Genomic DNA, 26,668 nt, shown 5'->3' with positions numbered 1-26,668 from the left:
AGTGCTTGTATACCTCCTTTTATACTTACGTAAAAGTGGACCGTGTTGGAAACATCACTGAGTGCAGGGATTTGCTAACTTTTAACAATCAATAGAATGAACTGACATCGGGCTCATGCATATATTCTTAGTTGTTCTTTTCTTTTTCTTTTACACATAAACTTAAATTTTGTACCTTTTTATTTTATTCAGAATGAATCCTTTCATCATAACCATTCAAACACTTTGAAGAATTCATTTATCTATATTCTAATCCTGAGAGTTTGATTCATAAAATTTTTAAAAGTCACAAAAGGATGTTTATTAACTATAATATGAATGAAAAAAGTATCCAACCAAAAGAAATTAGATGAAGTCTACCATAACTTATACTAGCCATATAAACCAAACCCATTGCTACCAAGTAGACTCTGACTCAGGCTTTCAAGGCCCTAACTCTGGGGGATCAGGTGGTCTCATCTTCCTGCCAGGAGTGGCTCATCCTACAGACCCTACACGGCTCCTTCTACGTGGCCCCTATGTTATAGTTGTTGTTGGGTGCCATCAAACTTTTTGACCCACAGAGGCACTATGCACAACGGAACAAAACAGCGTTTGTTTCCCATGCTTGAGGATATTGTTTCGGCCAATGTGCCAATCCATCTTGTCTAAGACCTTCCCCCTTTCCCCTGTTTCTACTTTACCAAACATAATGTCCTTCTCCAAGGACTAGTCTCTTCTGCCCACATGCCAATAGTATGTAAGATGAAGTCTCTCTGTCTTTGTCTCTAAGGACCATTCTGGTTGTATTTCTTCTAAGACAAGTTTATTTGCACAGAATACAAAGAAGGAATTAACTGTACGTTTTAGAGAAATAGTCACTGAAAACCTTATGTATAGCATGGAAACATCCCCTTCATAAGATACGGTAAATCTGCCCCATAGAGTTTCCTATGCTGTAATTTTTACAGAGGCAAATTGCCAGATCTTTTTTCAAAAAATAGTGGCTCATTGGCTTGCGCAGCCTTTCTGCAGTGTTGCAGCTGAGCACAGAATCACTGTGCTCTCAGGGTTCCTTCACCAACTTCGAAGCTTTCTGAAATGTATGCCCGATTGTACACTAAGCTTTTATTTAATGTGACAAATCTGACATAACACAAACACTATAATCAGCAAGCAGTAATTAGCAGTCAAAAATCAGCAAGCAATAACATAAAAATACATACTCGAAGGATGAGTTCATCGAGCTACAATCATTTGATTTTTATTTTAAGTAATAAATTAGCACAAGTTTGATCTGAATGCTCATATTACACTTATTTGAAAGGTTAAGCAATTAAATTTAGTGTATTCTAGAAGCCATTGGTCATCCTGTGGTTGAAGGGAAGGTGGGAGACTGGCTATTGGTAGAAGCCAGTTGTACGGCATGGCTGATAACAAGATGACTGGAAACTTCTTGAAGGGAAGTAAGTTGAGTGATGAAATCGGGATCCATAGCCCAGGGAAGGTAAAGCACAAAGACCATAACCCCAGGGCTGGCAGCAACTGGCTCCATAGCCCAGGGAGTGGCAGCTCCTTAAACTGATGCCTAGAGCTCCATGAGCAGTGGGTCCATAGAGACTGCAGTGTATGGGGGCCCTTGGGCGATAGCAGGACTTCTGGCAGGGGCTTGACACCACACAGGAAGTCTTGCAGTTGCTGGGTTCATAGCAAGTCTCCTGGCAGCCTCTGCAGAGAGAGGAACTCAGCTGGAAGTTTCTGGGGCAGTAGAGGTCGGTATTGTAGACCAAATTGCTGGGGGAGGTAGAACCACAGGCAGGGTGTTGGTGGCTCAGGCAGTTCCCCAGAGAGCAAGAGGAGAATTTCCCAGAGCTGCAGTGGTAAGGCATGGTGACAGAAGATTTAAGCCCAGTTGAATGACTACACTGAGAAGATTCTTAGTTTAAAGTTACCTCCTAGACTGGGCACTTATATACTCTCAGCAATGGGTGTGGTACCTACAGACTCATGTTTTCTACATTGGTCTTCTTCATTTGCATATGTGTAACTGGATAATCTATTTTGTAATTGCAATTACATTTTAAGAGTTGTCCATATATTTTTGTGGGCAATAAATTTTATTGTTACATCAACAAGCCAATGACAATTTCCTGGTCTGTAATTCTAAGACTATTTGTCAGTAACACTCAACCTATTACGCCCAAGAAAGCCCATCACCCCACCCAGGCCGTGACTCCCAGGGAGCTGCTTCCACTTTGCTCAGGGATATTTTCTGTCACTTTTCTGTGTCAAGGAAGCAGTGGCATCAGTTTGCTTTTATAAGCATCCTTCTAATGAAGAATTCTACTTGTCACCACTGATAAATACACTCCAAATTTACTTTCCATCTATCAAATACTATTTTACAGTGTTTCTCACATTCAATGGAGGGAGAAAAATAACACCGAATGACAAAGAGATGAATTGGAGAGGAGCCGACAAAGTTTTAAGCACAAAATGCTTCATGTAAATACATTGAAACAGGGACAAAGAGGGAGCCAATTTTGGCCCATGTGAAGAGGTAGTGGCGACAGTTGAGGTCATAGAAGAAATTAGTAGCATACATGAATTACAAGGAATTCAGGCTTTTCTGGTGCTTACTTTTGTTCTTTTCTCTTTTTTTAGTTGAATGTAATTGAAACCAAATAATTTAAAAATTTATCTATTTTAGGAATTATCCTCATCCAAATTTTAAAAGATCCCTACGTGTTCCACATCTAAGACAGACTAATGCTTTTTACTGCATAGACTTGGAATGAATTTTAGACATTCAAAAATTCAATTTCCTTTCTATCATTTTCTCTCAAAATATGCAATATCATTCTTTTATCACCTTTGTATTTCACTTTATTTTCTCTTTCAGCATACAATATCTGAATGTTAATTTACAGTGGGCTCATTAAATCAGACAACATTTCACTGAAATAATCACTGGAGGAAGGAAAATTTAGAAGTAAACATAAAATTTCAGGAAAGAATATCCAGAACATTTTCCAGGTGGATTCTGCAGGAAGCAGACATTGAGATGGGTTTAGAGATACAAACTGTTTACTGGAGAGTAATACCAGTAAAAGAAAGGTGGGGAGACTAGAATTGTTCAGGGAGAAGCAGTAGATAATGATTAAGGAAATAAAAAGCCTCTGCCATGTTGCTCGGTAGAGGAGCCCTGAATTGAACAGAAGTTCCTAAACCCATATATCCTGCACCTCCCTCCGTGTTCTCTAGCTGCGCTGCAAAGCTCAAAAGCTAATACAGAGCCAAAAAAAGTCCACATAAAGATGCCCTCTGATGACACAGTTTGTAGTTGAGAAATTATTTCCTACATAAAGAATGGTGGGAATTGTAGTGCGTAACGATGTCTGTCATTCTATCCTTTATACATTAAAGACTAGCTTCAGACCAGTTCAAGAGACAGATATTTTATGGCACCGGTGGGCCTCATTTCCTTACAAAAGTGAGGTCAATAGAATGAAATGAAGTCCCTGTCAATGGATTTGACATTGGACCTTTAACTAGTTTGCATAATCTCCCTCCTCCACTATCCACTACAAAGCTGCCACCTCTCCTCATATTGGTGGCTTTCCTGGAGATATCACCCAAGCCCATATTCCTGAGCGGTTTCAATTGCTGGTGATCAAGCTTTGTTTTCTGGCTACTGCTGCTGTACATAACAAGTCACACTCCAAACCGTATAAGGAAGTTCCAAGCATCTGTGTGTATCCTATGAGTACATTTCTATACCTCCCTACCCATAGGAGTTGTCTTACCACATTACATTGGGGTCAAATGTTTTCACTGGTTGCTGTCAAATTCATATTGACTTGTCTTGTTAGTTGCTGTCAAGGTGAGATCGACTCACAGTGACCCCATCGTATTTTTTCCCCTTTGTCTGCTGTTCCCTGTTGTCCAAAGTTATCAGATAGTACCCGTAGCTTATAGTTCAATGAGACTCTTGCTGTGTTTATTGGCCAGTATACTTTTGAGGAATAAGACCTCACTATCCTACTAGATTACAAAGCTACAACAATAGGAAGTACAAAGTCCTTAAATGAGTCATTTGAAGTGATGGGTCCCTTCTTTTGAAAGTATCACTCCCAAGCTAACGGTTGACTTTGCTTTCCATAAGATGATTCAGAGCTCTATCGGGGTGTGTTTTTTAAGGGTGGTGTGTTTTGTTTTTGTTTTATTTTTAATAAAAATCTATGAATATCATGGTGTGGGGTAACTCTGAATTGTCTGCAGTGTGAACTGGATTTTCTACTAAGTATTTCATTGTGAGAAATTGCATGCAGTGGATAAGACATCCCATAAACTTCTGAACAGTGATGTAGACTGAGATATGCTAGATTGTTTTAAAGTCACATACCCTGAATAGGGTATCATTCCATCTGTGGATGTATAACTGACTGGTGTCCTTGAAGAATAATGCCATATTCCATGAAATATACCATGGGGGTTCAGCATTAATTTCCATTGCTGATAGCTTATATATTTGGAGGTGGCAGAAATATGGTAGCCTTGTAATAGTAGCTCATATTATTGGATCCATGCACAGCCTCCATGGCCACTGTATCTACTTGCTATCTTTCCAGGATTAGATAAAATACTGACACAGATTAACGTTAGCCAAAAACCCCAAATCAAACTCTCTGCCCTGAAGTTGATTCTGACTCAGTACCTCTATAGGACTGAATAAAACTACCTCTGAGGATTTCTGACCCTGAAACTCAGAAGTAAAGAACCTCATTGTCTCCTGCTGAGTGACTAGTGGTTTTGAACTGCTGACCTGGTGAGGTCAAATGATGGTCCAAATTATGGCCACTATGCCCCCAGGGCTCAGGTTGGGTTGTTTTGTCTACTTGATTCATTTATTTACCTCCATAACGTGGTACATTGTGGTTGGCATTAACAAATGATACAAAGACCTTAATGCTTTGTGTTCACACCCATATACCTACACACATATCTCTACACCTGTGGATTTCCTTCGGTAAGGAGTCCAAACATTTCTATTCCAGATTCCTGATTAACTGGTCACACTCATTTCCATCTCTTCGTAAAATACACACATCATCAAGTGGGACTTTTATCCTCTTACACAAAGTAGATAACTTTTATTTGAAGCCCTACCCATGCAGAAGATGTTTGTTCTCAACACAGCATTTGAAGACATCCACATGATCGCACATGTGTGCGAATGTTTCCTTTCTCTTCCAGACACGCACGCAGAACACTCGATATGGGAGCGACAGGGGTGCAGTACAATGTGGTTCAGTGACGTGGGAGTCTGGCTACGTTCTCATGCAGATTTTGTTGTTGTTTTTGTTGTTCTGCTCACGCTCATTCCTGGATGAATTATTTACATTTTAAAGTGGATTGCTACTGTGTCCACCTGATTTGATGATTTATAGGGTTAACAAAGTTGTCTTAAATTAAATCCAACCAGAATTCTCCATAAAAGTTGAATTACTTATTTTGGACATATCATTAGGTAAAACCAATGGATAGCAAAACCGTTAAAAAAAAGTAGAGAGATGCTTTGTTAAAGTTGAGGGATAATGAAAACTATGAAAACCCTCAATGAGATGGAATGACACAATAGACACAAAAATGGACCACACAAATATACCACTGTTTGTTTGTTTTTTTTGGGGGGGTGTTTGTTTTTGTTCTTTCTTTTAATAACAGATACCCACAAGACTGTATGGTTTAAAATCAGGAAAGGTGTGTGTCAGGGTTGTAATCTTCTCACGATACTTGTTCAGTGTGTTTCCTGAGCATATAATCAGAGAAGCTGGATTATATGAAGAATAAAGCAGCACCAGAATTGAAGTAGGGGTTATTGGAAACCTGCAATATGCAGACGATACAAACTTAATTGTTAAAAATAAGGAGAAATTGAAGCACTTGCTGATCAAGATAAAAGATGTTAGCTTACAGTATGGATTACAACTCAATGTAAAGGAGTCCAAAATCCTCACAATTGGTTGAATAGGTAACACTATGACAAATGGAGAAAAGATTGAGGTTGTCAAGGATTTTTGTCTTGCTTAGATCCTCAATCAATGCTCACATAAACCGCAGCCAAGAAACCAAAAAACATTACATTAGGTACAACTGTTGTACGAGCCCTCTTTAGAGTATTGAAAACCAAGGGAGTTACTTTGAAGACTAAGGTTCACCTGAACTAAGCCATCGTATCCATTGTTGAGTTATGTGTATATGAAAGTTACACATGGAATAAGGAAGATCAAAGATGAACTGGTGAATTTGAATTGTGGAGCTAGAGAAGAATACTGAAAGGATCATGGACTGCCAAATGAACAAAGTGATCTGTCTTGGAAGAAGTAAGGCCAGAGTGCTCCTCAGAGGCAAGGATGGCAAGACTTCAATGAACATACTTTGGACACATTGTCAGGAGAGACCAGTCCCTGGAGGAAGACATCAAGCTTGCTAAAGTAGAGAGAAAGTGAAAAAGAGCAAAGTTCTCAATGAGATGAATTGACACAGTGGCAGCAAGCATGGGCTCAAGGCTACAGGCAACTGTAAGGATGGCGCAGGACCAGGTAATGTTTCGTTCTGTGGTGCACAGGGTTTCTATGGGTCAGTAATGATGCAATGACACCTAATAATAGCAACCCACAACACAATGTGATCTGCTGGATTACATGGGAAAACCAAAAAGGATGCTTATAGTTGAGTCTAGAACTGCAGAATCCTTCCCTTATCTGGTGCCAACTACACCTGTCTATACAAAAGTGTTTCTACATCTCAGTATGGAGAGGTGTTTCTAGGTTTGGAATATATTCCTTTAAGAATCCAAAGTGGCCCACCTAGTGCTTTCTTTCCTTCTTTACAGTAGCAGATGCAATGGTTTAACTTTTTATTGTAGATGTGCAAAATTTATTGTCTATATGCATATATATGCTAATGCAAGCATTAAACATATATATCCATGTGTAATAATAAATACAAATGTGATTATATACATATAATTTTACAAAAGCTTTATTTTACTTAATATTTAAGAATGTTAACAAAGGCAAGAGAATAAAGTGAGAGTGATTAATCTGAGTTTTAGTCATATAAATGGGAGGAGATTAATCCTATAGTTAATTTGATCAGAATTCTAGATGGCCAAGTGATAAGATAATGTTAAATGTTATGCATGTATAGTGTTATTTTCCATATCCCCATTTTAAACAACATAAATAGTAGATATTAATTTAATTTTCATGAATTCCCTGAATACAAGTATCTTCATACTGCTGTGACTTATTTATTTTGTTTTATACTCTCAAAATTGTTCTTATTCTTGCCCATATGATTGTTTCTTTGTTTTGCAATGTAGGATTTTTACTTCTGCATTGGTTTGCTAACCACAAGGTCAGGAGATTCAAACTACCAACTAGTCAGCGGGAGAATGATGATGCTTTCAGTTCCATAGAGGGACTGCTTTGGAAATACACAGGGGTAGTTCTAGCCCACAGGGTCACTATCAGTCAGAAATGACTCAATGGCAGTGAGGGCGTTCATTTTTTGGTCTGTTTTGAGTAATGAAATCAATGGTAAATCATTTATAATTTCAGTTTTAAAAATATATCTTTCTTGTGATAGTTTTTATTGTTTTTTACTTGTGATTGGTTGTGACTGTTGTGGCTGTCAATGGTATTCCAACTCACTACAACCCCACTCATCCACAGTGGAACCATGTGTGCGCCATAGGGTCTTCCAGTTTGTGACTATGGGAAGCATATCACCAAGCATATCTTTCAAAGTGTCTCTGGGTGGAAGTTAGCTACCAAACATAGGGCTAGTCATTATACACTTAATCATTTGTGCCACAAAGGAACATTTTCAAGATGCTTACAAGGGTTTGCAAATACTATAGAAAAGAATAACATTCATATTTACATATAAAATTATGTTTTCTTAATAATTTTATAATTATATGTGTATATTTGTTTTTGCTTGATCATATGCAAGTTCATATGTCGCTTGATCATATGCAAGTTCATATGTTGCTTGATCATATGCAAAATTAAAAACAATCCTATGACAGGTGAAGTATGACATTGACCATAACTCACCTGAGTAGAATAGACTTGACACATTGAACCCCAATGACCAAAGACCAGACCAGTTGTCTGGTGATCAAGAATGTCACACATGGAGAAAGAAAAAAAGTCACTAAACGGACAATAAAGATATTAAAGATGAAATAAGAGGTCAGATTTTTCTCTGAAACTTGTTCCTGAATGTAGCATAGCTCAGGCAAATGAATAAAATGATGAAGTAAAAGAATTGAAGATACAATTTCAAAGAACAGTTCTAAAAGTGGTATAATAAAATTTAAAATACATAATGAACAATATGTATAATGTATAATAAAATAAATGTATAATAATAATAAATTAATACTGGTGTAATAATGATTAATAATAATAATAAAATTATTCTTAAATAAATAATATTAAATATATCTTAATAATAAATAGTAAATACGGCTGTACAATTGATAATAATAGTAACCTATATAATAATGTGTAAAATATATGATCACATTTAAAAAAATTATTCTATTGGGGGCTCGTACAATTTTCATCACAATCCATACATACATCCATTGTGTCAAGCACATATGTACATTCACTGCCCTCATCATTCTCAAAACATTTGTCCTCTACCTCAGCCCTTAATATCAGTTGCTCATTTTCCCCCTCCCACATGAACCCTTCATAATTCACAACTTATTATAGTTTGTCATAAGTTACACTGTCTGACGTCTCCCCTCGCCCTCTTCTCTGCTGTCCCTCCCCCAGGGAGGAGGCAATACCTAGATTCTTGTAATCTGTTCCCCCTTTCTACCCCACATTCCCTTCACCCTCCAGGCCTCGCCCCTTTCACACCTGGTCCTGAAGGAGTCATCTATCCTGGATTCCCTGTGTTTCCAGTTGCTATCTGTACCAATGTACATCCTCTGGTCTAGCCAGATTTGTAAGGTAGAATTGGGATCAGATACTAGTTGGGGGTGTGGACAGGGAGGAAGCATTTAAGAACTAGTGGAAAGTCATCGTTGCTACCCTGCACCCTGATTGGCTCGTCTCCTCCCCTCAGCCCTTCAGTGAGGGGGTGTCCAGTTGCCTACCGATGGGCTTTGAGTCTCCACTCTGCACTCACCCACCTTTACAATGATATTTTTTGTTCTTTGATGCTTGATACCTGATCCCTTCGACAGCTCGTGGTCACACATGCTGTTGTGCTTTTTCCAAGAACGGGAGATATGAAACTATAGTGGAAGAACCCACTTTGCATTTCTCAATATGAAAGAATCAAAGAAAAGAGTTAATCTTCAAGCTGCAATACTGAAAGATTCTAGGCAAAGTACTGAACGATGCAGGATGTATCGAAAGAAGATGGAAGGAAAGACCATAACCCTTACACCAAAAAGAACTGGTTGACTTACATCATTTCAGGAAGTGGTACACGATAAAAAATTCCTGATCAGGAAAAGAAGTGCAAGCTGTACTAAAGGCACTGGATAATGTAAACATCAGGAATTGACTGAATACCAGAAGTTTCAAAAACGTACAAAGCTGGATGAATTCACTGATCTATGCCAAAACATTTGGAAGACAGATACCTGGTCAACTGACAGGAAGATATTCCAAAGAACGGTGGCCCAATAGAATACAGAAATTTTTTTAGTAATAAAGAGCATCACCACACAGAGTAAAATGTTGCTGAAGATAATTATGAAACAGTTTCTGCCTGGTCCTACATCATCTCCACAGTCAGCTGTAAACACCCCTGTGATCCATGGGTTTCATTGGCTGATTTTTTGAAGTCGATCACCAGGCCTTGTTCCCAGTCTGTCTTAGTTTGGAAATTTCTCTGAAACTATTTAGCATCATAACATGCAAACCACCACTGGTAGATGGATAATGACTATTCATGATGTGCAATGTTCAGAAATCAAATCCAGATCTCTCATACAAAAGATGAAAATTCTACCACTGCCCCCAAACGAAATGTAGCCAGAAATAGCAAACAAAACATGAACACATAAAACGAATGACAACATAACAGCATATTTGGATGCAAGAAGAGATGAATTTATTAGGTTGTATTCATTTGATCTGATTGGTAAATAAGACATTGACAGTAATTCTGTTAATTAATCCATTAACCATCCATTAATTCAATATCTTTAACATAAATTCTATTAATTTTGTTTTCATTTCATTCAATAAACTAATTCATTCAATTAGTCCAGTGAATCAATTAATTAAATTTAGCATAAGTTAGAGGCTGTTTGTTTTTGTTGTTTTTTTTATCACTACTTGGTGGCTAGAGACAAAGCAAGGAGCAGATGGGCAAAGGCTACGAGGAGCGAACTGGACAAGTTGATCAGTGAAAGCCAGATCCCCAAGCTGGTCTGTAGCAAGAGGACAGGCAGCTCCTGGGAGGAAAGTAGGTTGTATTGCAGACTCCAGATCCATACCCCATTGCCGGGAAACCGCAGATGCTGTAATTCAGGGGTCTGAAGCCACTGTATCCACAGGTCAGTGAATAGCGGTTTCTGGATCCATAACCCTGTGGGTAGCAGCTTCTAGATCTGGAGCCCAGTGAGCAGCTGCTTCTGGAGCCAAAGCTCGAAGACCCAGAATAAGTCCTCTGGCAGGGACTGCAGGGTATGGTGGTCCTTGGGACATAGCAGGAGCTCTGGCAGCGGCTGGACACTTCACCAGCCATCTGGCGGTTGCTGGGCTCATAGCAGGCCTCCTGGCAAGCCCTGTAGGGAGAGGAGCTCAGGTGGCAGGTGCTCGGGGAGCAGAGAGCTGTACTGTAGACCAGGTTGCTGGCGGAGGAAGTGCCCCGGCATGACTGTGGGTAGCTCAGACAGCTACCCAAGGAGCGTGAGGAGAAGTTTCCAGAGTAGCAACTATAGGTCATGCTGACAAAAGATGTGTGTTCAGCTGAGGATTGTGAGAAGATTCGGAGCTCTAATGGCATCTTCTAAACCAGGCTGTTTATATACTCTCTACCGTGGGTGTGGTGTTCTGCAAGTCATCTCTCTCCCAGGTGGATTCCCACATCTCCAGAGCACTTATTAAAAAATATTCGCTTTAATTGCAGATGAATAATCTTCTCCACTTTTTATTTGTGGGTGACTTTAACATGTTGTTATTACATTAGGACAACAAATGACTTCAATGTCCAAATTGTTATGATTATTAGCTTTTTAATGTCATCCCATCATGGTCAGGTAAGCCTCTAATCCCTTCCCTTTTCTAATGGTTTGTCTGCTCGCTTGGGATGCTTAGGTGTAAGCGTGGGGAATGGCATGAGGTCACCACTTCTTTTTATGAGATCGGAGACACAGCAGTTCTTGTGGAGGGACCTAGGGTTTGACCTTCTTTGTTAGCATTGGTTTTCGTTTCCTAAAATTATTGCTCACAGCGCAGAGTCTATTACGGGCTGCTCCTCACATCCAAATGGATAAGTGAAATGGATAGAAACACATGAATGAAAAAACATGGCAGTTTCCAGAGAAAAACCTAGGCAAGTGTTTAGAATGAAAATAAACAGACACTTTTAAAATGGTGTTAGAGTGGAGATCAATATGTGCAAATGTGAAATAACAGTCGAACATCCTTGAAATGAAGGGAAGGAATTAGTGGCTCCATATACAGGCCGTTGGGTTTACTATAGATATAAAATAAAAATAGTTTCAAAATCAGTATAGTTTGAGACAGTTCACACACACACACATACACACAACCTTTGTACAATTTTCAAGATCCTGCTCTCTTGGCAAAAGATGTGAGTTCATGGGGAGAGTTTTTACGTTCAGTTCCTCTCACATTTTTCTCTGTCATTTAAAAATTTAATTCTTTTCTAGTATACCTCTGACAGATTATTTTTCCATTGTATAATATACACTTATATTTCTTTTAATGTCACCTCCATACTAGGAAAACCAAATATAAAATAAATGTTAAAGTATTTTCTTTAGTTAGAGAAGCGTAATTGTAGAGAGAAATTTGGAACTTCAGGAGGGAATAAGGATAACTAAAATGTATTTGAAGTATATTGTATTTATTGTACAACACACTAATCAAAGTGGCTTGTAATTTCTATAGGATGGGTAGAATTAGAGTAGTAAATAAATAATGCAAATTAACCTCTCTTAAATAATTACTAGTATAATTTCTTGCCAAATAAGTAATAACTTAAAAGGGAAAAATCAGAGTACAAATTATTTATTAATCCTTCTCTGATCCCCTCAAAAGATGAAAATAGAAGAAAAAAGGAGGTGCATGTGTACATAATTGCAAAAAAAATGCAGGTAGAAAGAAATAAAAATGTTGCTGTTGCCATCAAGTAGGTTGTAACGCATAATGACCCAAAGTACAGCAGAGCAAACCACTGCCATTCTCAGACTCTGTCTTCTGTTTGAGCCCATGTTTGCCCATTTTGTCAGTCTATAACATTGAGCCTCTTTGTCTTTTTCAACGACTAAACAAGATAACCTTTTCCAGGGGCTGACTGATTCCCGCCTGCTACCATGTCCAAAGTAAGGAGAGGAAATCTGGCCATCCTCGCTTCTGAGCAGGGAACGGCAGCGCTGCCGAAGCAGACTGGGTGCTTCTTTCGGCAGCCTAGTATCTCTTCACTACTTTTCACACGACCAGGATTTACATGAATCGTTTTCTGCTTTAAGAGAGTTTTTTTTCTGGATAAACAGAAAGTGCCAAAATAAAAACATAGAAACAAATGTCTAGTTTTGCCTCATTAATCACAAACAAAGCTGCTGTTGGAGGTTGTTATATATTTTCTAGAAATAAAGCAAGACAGTCCTTCACGATCTCTTCCTCAATTGCCTCAATTGGCCTGGATCTTTCAATAGTGACAGTTTTGAAATTAACAGGTAAACACAGAAGACCGAACCTCAAGAAGACTATAGAAAAACAGAACAATTTCATGAATAAAATTAACCAAGTCGGAATAAAGGGATAACCGTAAAGAATTTCAAGTTATGCACGGTTTCTAAGTGCACAGGGAATATTACCAACATTAAACAAGTTAAAATTGTATTCAAACAACTGGAATTATCTATAGTAAGTTGTCCACCATAGTAGATATGTCAGAAATGAATAATAAAATGGTAAATTGGGGACATTTCTTCCAAATTACTTTGATGATGTAACTTAATAGTTGTATGCTAAGTGGAAAGTAGAATCAATCTTAGGCATGACAGGGATGTTCATTAATTTCTTAGGGAACTCTGCCTTTGGGGGCATAAATCTTTCTCTGAATCAATCCACAGGTGTTTTATTCTGCCCGCCCCCCCCAACAATTTAGAGAACCACTCATAATGAGATATGAGCTACAGATAGTAACATCATAAAACAGAAAGTCTCAAACCACCTGCTGGATTCATCCTAGGTCTTATATTGATTTGTGCTGCACAATGCAGTCCCCCCCACCCCCAGCCCCTCCTGTGATATTTCTTATAAATCTGTATAGCTTTTCTGGTTTTTTTCCCCCCAAAGGGAGATTTCATTAAAAATGCTAGGTTCTGTTCTTGTAAGAATGTATGACTTTCAAAGCTATAGTTGTGAAATCGCATCCTGCTCTCCTATGTCTCAGGAGAAACAAATCTGCATTCATCCAGTTTTTTCAGACTGTCCTAAATATTTCTTTGAAATTGCACTTAAGTTGTTACTAATCCATGCAGGGTTTGGTCTTTAATCAAATATCTTGATGAACAGTCAGACACTCAAAAGCCTTTACTTAAAATATTAAGATTCACATCATAGACTGGTATATTGCCTATTCATTAGTCATGAAATGTTTCTGTTCTATTTACCCAGGATAGCTTAGAGGTCATATATATGCAGGGAAATGGCAAATTATTTTTTTCAAGAACGATAGCATGGCTTGGTCACTAAATGGTATTTATATAGAATATTGAAGCAAAATTATACTTGAAGCATTTCTGTAGAGTTTCCTCTATAACTTTTTAAATTAAATATTAAAATGTGAAGAAATAGTGTACCTTCCAAAATAAGCACAATGTACTAAATATCCAGGTATTTCTTTTCATGCTTGGACCAGCCCACTAACAGGACTGCAAGTCCAGCCCCTGCTTGTGTTATGACATCTCCCTCCCTAGATGACAGCAATACAGAGGATACAACATAGTGAAGATAAAGTCCATGGAGAGTGCCCAGTCTGACCATTCACATGGGAACAAACTAAGGGGGAAAGAGAGAGAGAGAGTAGACCACATTCTGGACCACCACCACCTGAGGGTGATGTTCTGTTTGGAGTCGCTGGTTCACAAAGAGGATAGTCCACCTGGCCTCAGCGGGAGATATGGAATCTCTGCCCTAGACCCCAGTGCTATTGAGGACAGCACTGAAGGCACTGTGCGTGCGAGGAGAGCGGCTGGTCTGACCTACACACACGGGGGCAAGCCATGGGGGAAGTAGAACAGATCAGCAATGATAACAAAGCCATGGAGGCTCAGAAGAATCCCGAAAATAGACTTCTGACTCAGGGGCAGCTCTTGGCACCTCATCTGAACTGGTTGGGGAATATTCACAAAGGTCAGCAGTTACACCAAAACTACTGATATGTTTGGAGTTTTTTGTTTGTTTGTTTTTGTTTTTGATGTCTAGCTATATGAGACAGACAGGATAAGCAATCTCAAGGAGACAGCAAAGGGACCCACATTCCAGAGGGGCATGGGAGAAGGGAAGATGGGGGGAGGGGAACAATGAGCCAATACACCAGGGGTAGGGAAATAGCAGGGGGTCTAAAATTGATGGTGAGAAGGGTATAGGCTCCCTGATGATGTTTAATCAATTGAGATGTAACTGAGAGGATTTACTGAGAGGCGAATGATGAGTGAACATGGAAGTAGGGAAGGAGAAAAGAGAAAAAGAAATAGAGGAAACAATAAGGAAGTAATAATTATATATATAGGTAACATATATATGCAAAAATATGTATGTAATATATATGTAAAATGATATATATATACATATACACAATAAGGAAACAAATGGACTTTGGGCCTCTACTTAAATCCTACCTCAGTACAAGAATAATTTGCTCTAATAATGTACCAAACCCAGTGCCATCGATGGAATCAATTCTGACTTAATAACTGGGCACTATAGGTCAGAGTACAACTCTGTCATAGGCTTTGCACATCTGTAAATCTCTGAGGAAGTAGGCTAACTCATCTTTCCCCTGTGGAGATCCTGATGGGCTCTTACCACTGCTTTTTCATTTATCCAACCAAAGATTAACCCAGGGTACCACCCAGGCCCTTTCTAATACCATGAACTAAACCAAACTGCCACCAACCCATTCTGACTCATAGCAATCCTACAGGACAGAGTAGATTTGCTTTTTTGGGTTTCTGAGATTGTAAATCATCCCAACACAAATTCATTAAATAAGAGTTGATTATGAACCACAGTGACCCTCCTGGGCAGCGTAGAACTGCCCCTGTGGCTTTCCAATCATGCAAACCTTCACAGGTGTTGAAACCCTCGTGTTTCTCCTGAGGAGTGACTGGCGGTTTCAAATGACTAACCTTGTGGTTAGAAGCCCAGCAAGCACATAACTCGTTTAGCCACCTGTGCGTCTAACATCATAAAATTAAAAAAAAATAACACCTTACTGCCATCTTGTTAATTCTGACTCATAGTTATCGTATACCATAGGAGTTCCTAAATTTTCACATTTTATACCATACACACCTCGTTCTCCCCTCTCTTCCTAACACCAAAAAATCTCTTTTTGTTTTTTGTTTTTATTTCAAAGCTGTCATAGTAATGGGATTATATAATATGTAATCTTTTAGACCTGTCAGTTCCCACTCAAAATTAGAAGAAGATTCAACAAAGTTCGCCCCCTCTCATTGCTGAATAATAATATATGGTGTGTATGTGACAGAGTTTGTTTATCCATTCACCTGCTAAAAGATAGCTAAGATAATTCCAGGTTTTTGTTTATTAAAAATATAGCTTCTATGAATATTAATGCATTTTTGTGTGTAGCCTACATTTTATTTCACTGAAATAAATATCAAAGAATTTAATAGTTGGGTCACATGATAGTTAAATATTTAACATTATCAGAAACACTCACACGAAGTTCCAGTGTGACTATGCCACTTCTTATCACTAAGAGCAATGGAGAGTGACCAGGTTTTTCTACATAGTTACCAACATTCAGTGTTGTCACTTTATTTTGTTTTAGTTATTTTCACAGATATGTGGATATATCGCATTCCCCTTTTAATTTACAATCCTCTAATTGTTAATAAAAGAGACCCATAGTGGCTTGGTCAGTTACGCATTGGGCTACAAACCACAAGGGCAACAATTCAAATCCACTGGTCACTCGATAGGAAAAAGATGAGGCTTTCTCCTCCCATGAAAGCGTACAGGCTGGGGTAACCCAAAAGTGCAGTTCTACCTTGTCCTAGGGTCCTAGAGCGGCTATGAGTCAGCGTCAATGCTGTGTCAGTGAAAAACAACATGAATATCTTTTGATTGGGATATCTTTGAACTGTATGTTCTCCATCTGTACAAATTTCCAGAAAATTCTCTATATCCTTTGGCCATTTTCAGAAGTTGAACATTATTTTATTTTCTTTTTTAATGTTAAATATTGAGAGTTTGTTATAGATCAAATATCCTAAGCCTTTGATATAGATAGACCACTGATGTCTTCTCACAATCTAGATCTTGTCACTTCATTTCCTTCCCAGGAACTTTGAAATGTGCCAACTAGGGTAGGTCGAAAATGATTACTGAAATGTTATAAAAAATATTAAGCAAAATATCAAAATATGAAGCTATTGTTCCTTGACATAATCTCCACTAAGTCTATATACTTTTGAAGGCAGCGTTTCCCTCTCTCTGTTTGTTCATGGGAGAATTCTGCACTCTTACCACATGTAAAAAGATTTATCCCATGTCAAAAGAGCAGTTTGGGCAGCCTCAAGGGACTCAGATTGTGTTCTTTTTAAATGTCCTTTGACTTTTTGGCAAAAAAACCCCAACAACATTCTGGAAGGACAAGATTCAGTGTATGGTGGATGAGAGTAAGATTTGCAGATGATATCTTCTTGGACAACTTTTGCTCTGCTCAAATAGTGAGCAGGTGCATTGGTATCATGTAATCACGTCTTAACAAATAAACACAGTTGTATTAAGGTTCTGGTGAAGAGTATTGGAAGTACCATGGATTTGCCAAAAGAAGAAGTAGATCTGTCTTGGGGGAAGCAGAGACAGAATGCTCCTTCGAGACAGGAAGAGTGAGACTTCATCTCATGGACTTTGGACATGTTACCAGGAGAGACTAGTCCCTGGATAGGACATCATGCTTGCTACCATAGAAGGGCAATAAAAAAGAAGACACTGCACTAAATGGATTGACACAATGTGTGCATCAATGGTGCAAACATGGCCACATTTGTGAAGATGGCACGGGACCAGGAAGTGTTTCCTTCTGTTGTACATAGGGTGGCTGTGGCTCAGCCTTGATGGCACCTAACACCAGCTAGACATGTCCTTCATTCGTGTTTCCTGGACTTTTTCCACCAAGACTGTTTTCAACTTTCTTAAAACGTCTTCACAATGAGCCCTTGTGGTCAGCCTGAGTCTTCAGAGAAAATCTAAGACGATTACCTTTTGGAATCCAAAACATGCAGCCATCACACTGAAGCTGAGCTCTCGGTCTTAAATATAAGTTATAACAGGCCCATCATATCCCTGTGAAAGTCACTACTTTACAATTTTTGAAGGCACCCCAATAAAACCAAGACAATGGTATTACTGCGTGTGCATTACCGTGTGTATTGTGTGATGATGAGTTATTCTAATACATGATTGTGAGGATTTTATTTGTAAAGGTCTGTATATTTCCAACAACAACTCTATTTTGAATTTAAAAATATGCAAACTGAAAAGTCACTAGTTTAGTTCCAAAATGTTTAGGTTTCCAAACATATTGTCATGGGGGTACATACATGTGACTCCAAAACCCGCTCAAGGCCACGCCCCCAATGTCTTAGTCTACAATCAACAACAATAAGCGTGGTTTTTTGATCATCAGAATCCATAAATTTATTAGATTAAAATCATCTGGAGTTTTATGGAATCTCAGAAGAAATTCCAACGATATGAATTCAATCTCCAGTACATGCTTAGAGTTTATTTTATATTGATACATTAAATATCGAGTCTTTCAGATGTCTAACAGTGTTTCACACCAGAGACCTAGTACAAATTTGATAAGGAAAGAATAAGAGGGTAGTTATTTTTGGAGATAAGAGAAACAATACAGGTTATGAACAGAAGCATTGTTGCTATTCATCAACATGAATGAACACTTCGTAAAATGATCATTAAAAGCCGGATCCACAGGTTGGTCTGTAACAAGAAGACTGGCAGTTTCCGGAAGCCAGGTAGTTAGGGTGGAAGAATCCAGATCCAGAGACCTGGGAAGAGAAACCTTGGGTTCCACAGCTCACAGGTCTGACGTGATTGATTCCACAGCCTTGCGAATACAAGCTTGTGGATCCAAAACCCAGAGAGCAGCCACTGCCGGCGCCAAAGCCCTGAGACACAGCGACAGTTGGCTGGCAGGGTTTACAGAGAGTGGAGGACCTTGAACGATAGCAGGAGGCCTGGCCGGGGCTGGACACGACACAGGAGTTCTGGCAGGGGCTGGGTTTGTAGAAGGTCTCCTGACAGCCACCGTACAAAGAGGAGCCCAGCTGGACGTTGCTTGGAGAGCAGACACCAGTACTGTAGAGCAGGTTGTTGGGGTAGGACGAGCCACAGAAGGAGCCTGGAAAGTGCTGGCAGCTTCCCAGAGAGGAGGAGAAGTTTCCAGAGCAGCGGTTGAAAGACATGCTGACTGAAGAAGTGACTGAAGAAGTGAGTTCAGCTGAGTGACTGTGAGGAGATGCTGAGTTTTAATGTCACCTCCAGAAGTGGAGCACTTTTATACTCTTAGCAAGGGGTGTGTCACAGTCACGTCATTTCCTATATTTGACAGCTCCAATCGCAATGTGCATCTCAGTATTCTTTTTTGTCAAAGCAATTAAGAGAGCCCCTTCATCTTCTAGTTATGGGTGAACTCATTTCGCCATCGTAGCGCTAAGTCAATGGATTAGATTCATGTCATAAATGCTATGACTGTATGTCATGGATGCCTTTGTCATCATGGCCAGGAAAGCCCCTTACAGGTTCCCTGTCATGAATGCTTGTGCATCTGCTCGTGTGGAGCGATGCCTTCCTTTACGGGTGGTGACTGAAACGCCGTCATCTTCCATTTGCGTCACGGGGCTGTGGTCTTAGTGAGGAGTCTTCTAAAGGTAGTGCTGACATCAAACCATTCATTTTCATTCTCCAAACACACTCCCCAGCAATGACATCCAGATATAAATGTAAGTCAAAGATTAAAAGAGGGGCTAGGAGCAGACCTGATCAAATATTTAGCAAATTTGATGTTGCGGTAAACGGAATGAGAAAAGAAGCAAGAAGCGACAACTCCGTGGGTGACAAGTAAAGCAGCCAAGCGGAGGTGTGGCGACGAGACAAGTGACATGGTCAGAGGGAGGGAGGCGATCATCTGAACTCTCTTCTGCTCCACGGAAGCAGGCAGTCCGATCTGAATTTTATCAAATCCTTTTTTAAAATTAACCCAATCATGAATATATTATGATACAAAAGAAGGAAAAGCCCACCCTCACTGTCATCAAGTCAACTCCACTCGCAGTGACCGTCCAGGACAGGACGGAGCTGCCCCTGTTGATTCCTGAGCCTCTATCTCTTTACGGGAGCAGAAAACATCATCTTTGGCTCATGGAGAGGCTGGTGGTTTCAAACTGCTGACCTTGCAATTAGCTTCCCAATATAAACTCACTATGCCTCCAGGGCTCCCTCCTTTGGGGTTACAGAGACTTTTTAAGTCTTTATGGGGATAGACAGCCTTTTCTTTCTTCAATATTTTTAGTTTAATGATACACTTACGTTTCATAAGCCTCCTGTATTCTACCCTTCCTTATCATCTCCAATCCCCTCCGTCAAAATCGTGAGTGTTTTCTGAACATCTCAGAGTCATAGCAGGTCCTGCGATCTTCTCCCTACTTGGTGCACATGGTCGTGTCCTAGCTTTCTTGTTAGAGATGGACACAGATTTTGTGGGTCCTGAAGCTTTTAATTTTTGGAAATGGGCTTTAAATAAATAAATATATATATATTTAATTTTATGAATTAAAAATAGATATAATCAAGGATGTTAATTTAGAATAACCTAAATCTTAACATGAAAGTTTTCAACATTGACAAGAAAATATCAAATCACAAAAATCAAGAGATAAGTATGATATAAAAATCATCATCAGCCATAGCAAGGGTGGCGTCTATTGTCTTTTCAATACATTTTGGGGCCACAGAGTCTTTGATCCCCTGTGCACATGACAGTGAATAGAATTTTCTTTAAAAAGAATAGGAAGCTAACTCTGTGTTTTCTCTAGTGTTTTATATCAAAAAGAACCTGGTCGCTCAGTGATTAAATGTTCAACTGATAACCCAAGGTCAACAGCTATATCCTACCAACCACTCAGTTAGTGGAAAATGTTGTATTCTAATTTTCTGAAAATGACCACCGTGAGAACAAAGTGTGTCAGTTCTACTTTGTCCAATTGTGTCAGTATGAGTCAAAATTGTCTTGTTGGCAACAAGTTTGAAGTTAGGGGTCATTATATGACAAACATTATTTTAAATATTTTTGACGTCATAAAAATGTTTCTTTGAGATTCCCCATTTGTTTTTGGAGATGCTATAACTGTAACATTCTCTACAATTCAAGCTAGGGTCATGCGCTCCTTAGCCAGGTGTCATTTGGCTCACCTCTCCCCTTTAGTCCACAGGCCTCCGAAACTCTGTGTGTGTGTGTGTGTGTGTGTACTTTTCAAATGATAGTGGCCCCTGGGTGGTAATGCACCTTTGGAAGTAGTAGGGTAGTATATTTTCCAATGCTTTTTATTAAAGTAAAAAATCCATAGTTTGTTTCAGTGAGTACAACTGTTTAGAGGCAGTGTAGACAGCAGGCAGCTGGACCTGCTCACAGTCCCAGGACTACTATACAGGTAATGAAGTAAATAAAAAAGTGAATAGTATGCTATAGCAGTGTTGCTATAAAAACAATTTCTCCCAACTTTCCTATTAGGACTTTTCAAAGGAACTAGGTTAGAGGTACCCCGAAGCTCTTAAGTCATTAAGTTAAGATCGGCTGGAGCCTCCACCTGAGACATCCTGTCCGAAGAGTCTGAACCTGTGCGTAAGACAGGTTCGCTTTCTGAGCCAATGAGGATCTACACCCACTGTTACATTTTTCCTTCAGGAGCTCTTTCATGGCAATGGCTTTCTCATTTAGATTAAATTGCTATATCTGTTGTTGTTATTCTTGCTTTCCTTATTTTTCTTTGTCATGCGCTAATTCTAAAATAATGAAAAAGAAGAAAATGTCTCCCAGATTTGTCATATTCTTTGAATTCATGATATGCTTCCTCACAATTGAAGACAAATAAATGCATTGATCATAACTCTACCAAATACCAGGTAAGTGATGGAAGGAGTCAAGAAGCATCAGGGTTTGTGAACTGTTTTTTGAATAAACTTTATTTATTAACATTACACTAAATTCATGTTTGAGTTGTCACTCAGCTACCACTACGTCTATTTCAGTTCAGGCTGTCCCATTCATTTCTGAGTGGCACTGCCTTCATATATTGAAAATTCCAGTTTACCTCAATGTAGAATAATCTATAATTAAAGTTTAACATATAAGAACAATATGACTTTTTATAATTAGAAAACCTGATGAAGTAATTGTGTCCACATCAAACTTCTTCAAAGTGTATCTAATTTTAAAAGTCTCATTTTTGAATGATTTTCTGCATGCTTCTAGCCATGGACTTAAGTCCTAGCTCATGTTCTAGAACTGCCAAGATTATACTTCTCTAAATCTCTATTTCTCAAAGGACATTTGAAAAGCAGCCTTTCTATCACAGCTAAGAGTGACTTTTCTTTTCTTTTGATTGAAAGGAGAACAGGTGTACTAGGGAAGATACTGCCTCTGTGTTGCTGGACTGGAATATAAAACATCAATCACAAAACCCACTACAGGTCAACTAAACCGCCTCATTTATATTCAAGACATGCCAGACATGTCACTTGAAGTCATCTCTTCTGACTCAAGATGTTTTATGAACTAGTAAAACTTGGAATTATTTAACATGGAACAGATTTAACAATACACAGAGCTATCAAAAGGTGCATGAAACTTGGAATTGGAAGTTCATGGAAAAATGGAATTTAAAAGCCATGGAATTTTTCCATGAACTTATTGATGATGGTCTATCATATGTCACTTTAGAGCAAACACAAATAAAAAAGGCTTGATCTCTTCCTCAGATCTTTCCACGTATTCTTCTGGAATATCATCATCTCTGGAATTTCCATAAATTAACATGCTAGCATTTAGCCAGCAGTCCTCGGTAGACTCACATAAACTTCTGACATCACAGTACAAGCTTCCTCGTTGTGTGGAAGGAGCCTCGATGGCACACTGGTTAAGCTGCTAACCAAAAGGTCGACATTTGGAGTCTACAGGCACTCTGCAGGACAGAGATGTCACAGTTGACCTTCCTAAAGTTGGCTTCCCAAAACCAAACCACTGCCCAGAGTTGATTCCAACTCATAGAAATGATACATAGTATTTCTGAGACTGAAACCAATTATGGAAGTAGATAGTCTCATTTTTCTGCTTCAGAGTGGCTGACGGATATGAATTCCCAACCATAGGGCTTGCTGACAAATGCTCACTTTACCGGGCATTTCTGCTCTCCCCTATAGGGACACTCTACGTCAGAGCCCAGTCAGCAGTCACAGCTTGTGGGGAGAAAGGGAGAGACCCCCCACAAATCATCACAGGTCCAGTAGGCACAATTGTACATGATAAGTAAAGATTATAGTAAAGGCATAGAGAGCATGAGAGGTAGAAGAGTTAAGTAATGGAGTCAGACACAATTCGTGGTAGCATGCTCACCTCAGCCATGCTTGGTGGTCCTCATGGAGGGAGCCCAGCCTCGAGAGCAGGAGAGAACCCCGGGAGCGAGAGCAGGAGAGAGCTTCTAGGCCCGAGAACCAGGGAGAGCCTTTTCTTTATTGCTCACCAACCGTTATATCTCTTTAGGGGGACATGATTACAGGTAACCACACGTCACAGGAAGGGGCAGTACACTAGGCATACACATTGTAGGAAGGGAATCTATGATAGGCATAAGCGTAACAGGAAGGGGATGAGCTAGGGGTGTGCCCATAGGAATGGGAAGGTCTAGGGGTATACATGTGACAAGATGGGTGGACCCTAGATTCATGATGGCGGCCTAACCTTGTTCATCCTTGGGCGGGTTTGACCTCTCTGGTGTCCCTACAAGGAAACAGACAGCTAATATCCTTATCAGAAGGGAGTGGGCCCTACTTATTGTGGGATAACCAGTGGTGTCTGCTTGGTCTAGAAGGCTGATAGCTCTTAGGGAGAATGACCCCTAATCTACTCCTGATGACCTCCAAGTATATAGTCATTCTCAAGCAGCTAAGTCTGACATGTATTTGGGGGAGACAGTTTGAGAGAAATCCTTCCGTTTCCCATAACGGCTCTCCTTTAATTTGCTCTGAGGTAATCATTGTGATCACCCCTTGTCAGGGCTTGTCTGTCCAACAACATGGCAGTATAACAGTGAAGAAAGAGAAAAGGACATCCATTTTATCTTTATAATATCATAATTTATTATAGTGAGCTTTTCTACTTATAATACTCTGCCCCTTTAATATGAAAGCATTGATAAACGTTGTTTAGGAATATGGAAGATGAATTCAGTGCCATCAGTATCTGTCATGCTAGATGCAGCATCTTAGACTGTGAGTAAAAGCTGCATGGCACCGCCCAGTAAGCCCCATGAAGGGCAGCATTAGGATGACTAGTCATGAGCCTTTTCACCATAAGTCTGGGAGAGCATGACAGTGATTTTGGAAGACTGTAATAATTAAAGCTGGGAGACTTACTAAAAAAGACTTTTGAGATAGAAATCTGATGAATGGCCTGTTGAATATAAGAGTGGAATTGAACTGGTGCCTGATGTATTATAGGCATTTTATAATTACCTGTTTATTCAACAAAAACAGAAACTAGACATAGATGTCTTCAAAGAAAATTTGACAGGGTCACATTATACTCACTACTTTGTCTTCATTTATTCACTAAACGAAGGATGGCTAGATCGATTAAAGTGTTTTGGAAGCTTTTCAGAAATATGTCAGCAGTGGGTCGAATAAGGCCCAAAGGTTTGCATTCTCTAGCTGTCATAGATTCCTGGGCTAAAGAAAGTCACCAAATAGCAAGAAAAGAGCACTTCCTAGATGACATGCTGGAAGTGCCTGTGTGTGTTAGTGCTTGTCTCTTTTGTGAGGTTCTAGCCTATTTCTGATCTCAGATGATCACTGTTTTTGTTCTTGTTCAGTGGCATGGAGTCGGTTCTGAGTTATAGTGAGACTGGGCAGGGGACCAAAATCCAAATTAGCAAGACTAAAGTCAGAGGCAAGAATGGTCCTTTGCATGATTGAATGGGATGAGAATCATAGAATTCTAGTAGATTTGGGCCTTCTCTCTTAAGGAAAACTTTAAGCTGTTTTACACAGAACTAGCACTATCTTGTGGATAATACCTTGCCCTCTAGTCATCCCTCAAAACACTTTGCACCCAGGGTCATCTGCTGGGGACTAAAGTTCTGGAATTCTTGTGTACCTGTGGGAAAGGTAAAAAGTCAAGGCATGCATTCATGGGAAAGCAAATGGATATAATTGACTGTACTGGATACACGAATTCCCCTCACTCCTAGGAAATTCCAATAAAATTCTGTGTCGGGGTAACCAGCCCCTGAGAAATATCACAGGCTCATAAGCACAATTGTATGGCTATTATATATAAAGATTATAGTAAAGTCATCGAGAATAAGAGAGATAGAAGAGAGAGTAAAATGAAGGAATCAGACACATTTCATAGTAGTACGCTCAGCTCAGCTCCTCTTGGTGGTCCACGTGGGGATGGGAGGGGAGAGGAGGAGAGAGAGATTTATTTATAACCAAGGCTTATATATACTTGGGGGCATAGAAGCCCCCTGATTACAGATACAAACATCACAGGAAGGGGTAGTAATATAGGCCATACAGCAATGGGAGGGGGATGATCTAGGGATGTACACACAATAGGAAGAGGAGGGATTAGGGGTACATATGTGACAAGATGGGTGGATCCTAGATTCAGGATGACAGCCTAACTTTGGATGTCACTGGATGGTTTGACCTGTGTTGTTATACAGGGAGACAATCACAATCCTTATCAGTAGAGTGTGAGCCCCATCTACAGTGCACCAGACCTTAGTCTGATTGCTCTGGATGACTGGTGCCTTCAGATAGAAAAATCCCCAAACATCTGACGTCCCACCATGTGTTGGCAAGCAGCCTCTGGGCTTTGGCGTATATTTGGGGGAGAAAAACTGGGAGAAAGCCTTTTTTTATCCCACAACTTTCCAACACTATCTTTATGTCTAGCCAGTGTAAATAGTTCTCTACTATTTACTGAAAGTAATCCAACGTATAACAGACCAAAACTCTGCCTGCTCCTGAACAGTTGTTATGTCTGTAGTGACTGGGTCAGTCCATCTCATTTGGGGTCTTCCTATTTTTCAAAACCCTTCTACTTTACCAAGAATGATGTCCTTCACACAAAAAAGGGGAGAAAAGAATGATGTCCTTTTCCAAAGGCTAGTCTTTCTTGATAACGTGTCCGAAGAGTGTCAGACAAGACCCTGTCATCCTCATTTCTAAGGAACATTCTGGCTGCATTTCTCCAGGATAGTTTTGTTTGTTCTTTTGGCAGTCCATGCTTTCAATACCAATATGTACTTTATTTCCTCCTTTTCAAAAATTTTTGTTGGCAATAAAGGAATAGCAAGTAGCATTGTAGGGACAGTAATGAACATTCCCATATGTCTGCATTGCATCTAAGCAGGCATTGCCTGTGTATCCCTGGGCCCACCTGGAGGACACTTTTCCCTCTCCTTCAGGTAGCCTTCATGAACAAAGCCAGGGATATCGAGAATACTTCTTCATGCTTCCCCCTTGTCAGAAAACACAGCCAGGTACACACAATTGTAACTACCTAACTATGAGCTTTAGATACCTATAGTCCTAGAGCCCTAGGGGGTATAGTGTTATGGGTTGGTTTTCAATCCCCAGGGTGGGCAATTCTAAACCATCAGCAGCTCCAAGGGAGAAAGACGGGACTATCCACTCCTGTAAGCAGTTACAGTCTTGGAAACCCACAAGGGGTCACTATGAGTTAGCATTGACCGTGAGCTTTGGTTTTCAGTTATGGTGTCAGGAGCCCACCTCACACACAGTTGTAACCAGTATAAAAAGCAATTCCATGATGATCCCCATTGTGGATCTTTTCCTGTCCAGCCAGCCACTGCTGGGAAAAA

The 26,668-nt window shown here is 39.6% G+C and overlaps 2 protein-coding genes across 2 annotated transcripts; both read right to left on the bottom strand.

The window, feature by feature from the left end:
* Positions 1-10,428: 10,428 nt before the first annotated feature.
* On the bottom strand, positions 10,429-11,034 carry LOC101646297 (keratin-associated protein 13-2-like). Its single transcript, XM_004713113.3, has one exon. It carries the CDS (start codon positions 11,032-11,034, stop codon positions 10,429-10,431), a length of 606 nt encoding a protein of 201 aa, XP_004713170.2.
* A 7,423-nt stretch (positions 11,035-18,457) lies between these two features.
* Positions 18,458-19,003, bottom strand: LOC101661130 (keratin-associated protein 13-1-like). Its single transcript, XM_004713103.3, has one exon. It carries the CDS (start codon positions 18,965-18,967, stop codon positions 18,458-18,460), a length of 510 nt encoding a protein of 169 aa, XP_004713160.1. The 5' UTR covers positions 18,968-19,003.
* Between the last annotated feature and the right edge of the window lie 7,665 nt (positions 19,004-26,668).

Source organism: Echinops telfairi, unplaced genomic scaffold, assembly GCF_000313985.2.
Source record: "Echinops telfairi isolate 266 unplaced genomic scaffold, ASM31398v2 ScPeMD7_7469;HRSCAF=8507_0, whole genome shotgun sequence".
NCBI lineage: Eukaryota > Metazoa > Chordata > Mammalia > Afrosoricida > Tenrecidae > Echinops > Echinops telfairi.
This window is presented reverse-complemented; position numbering and strand designations above follow the sequence as displayed.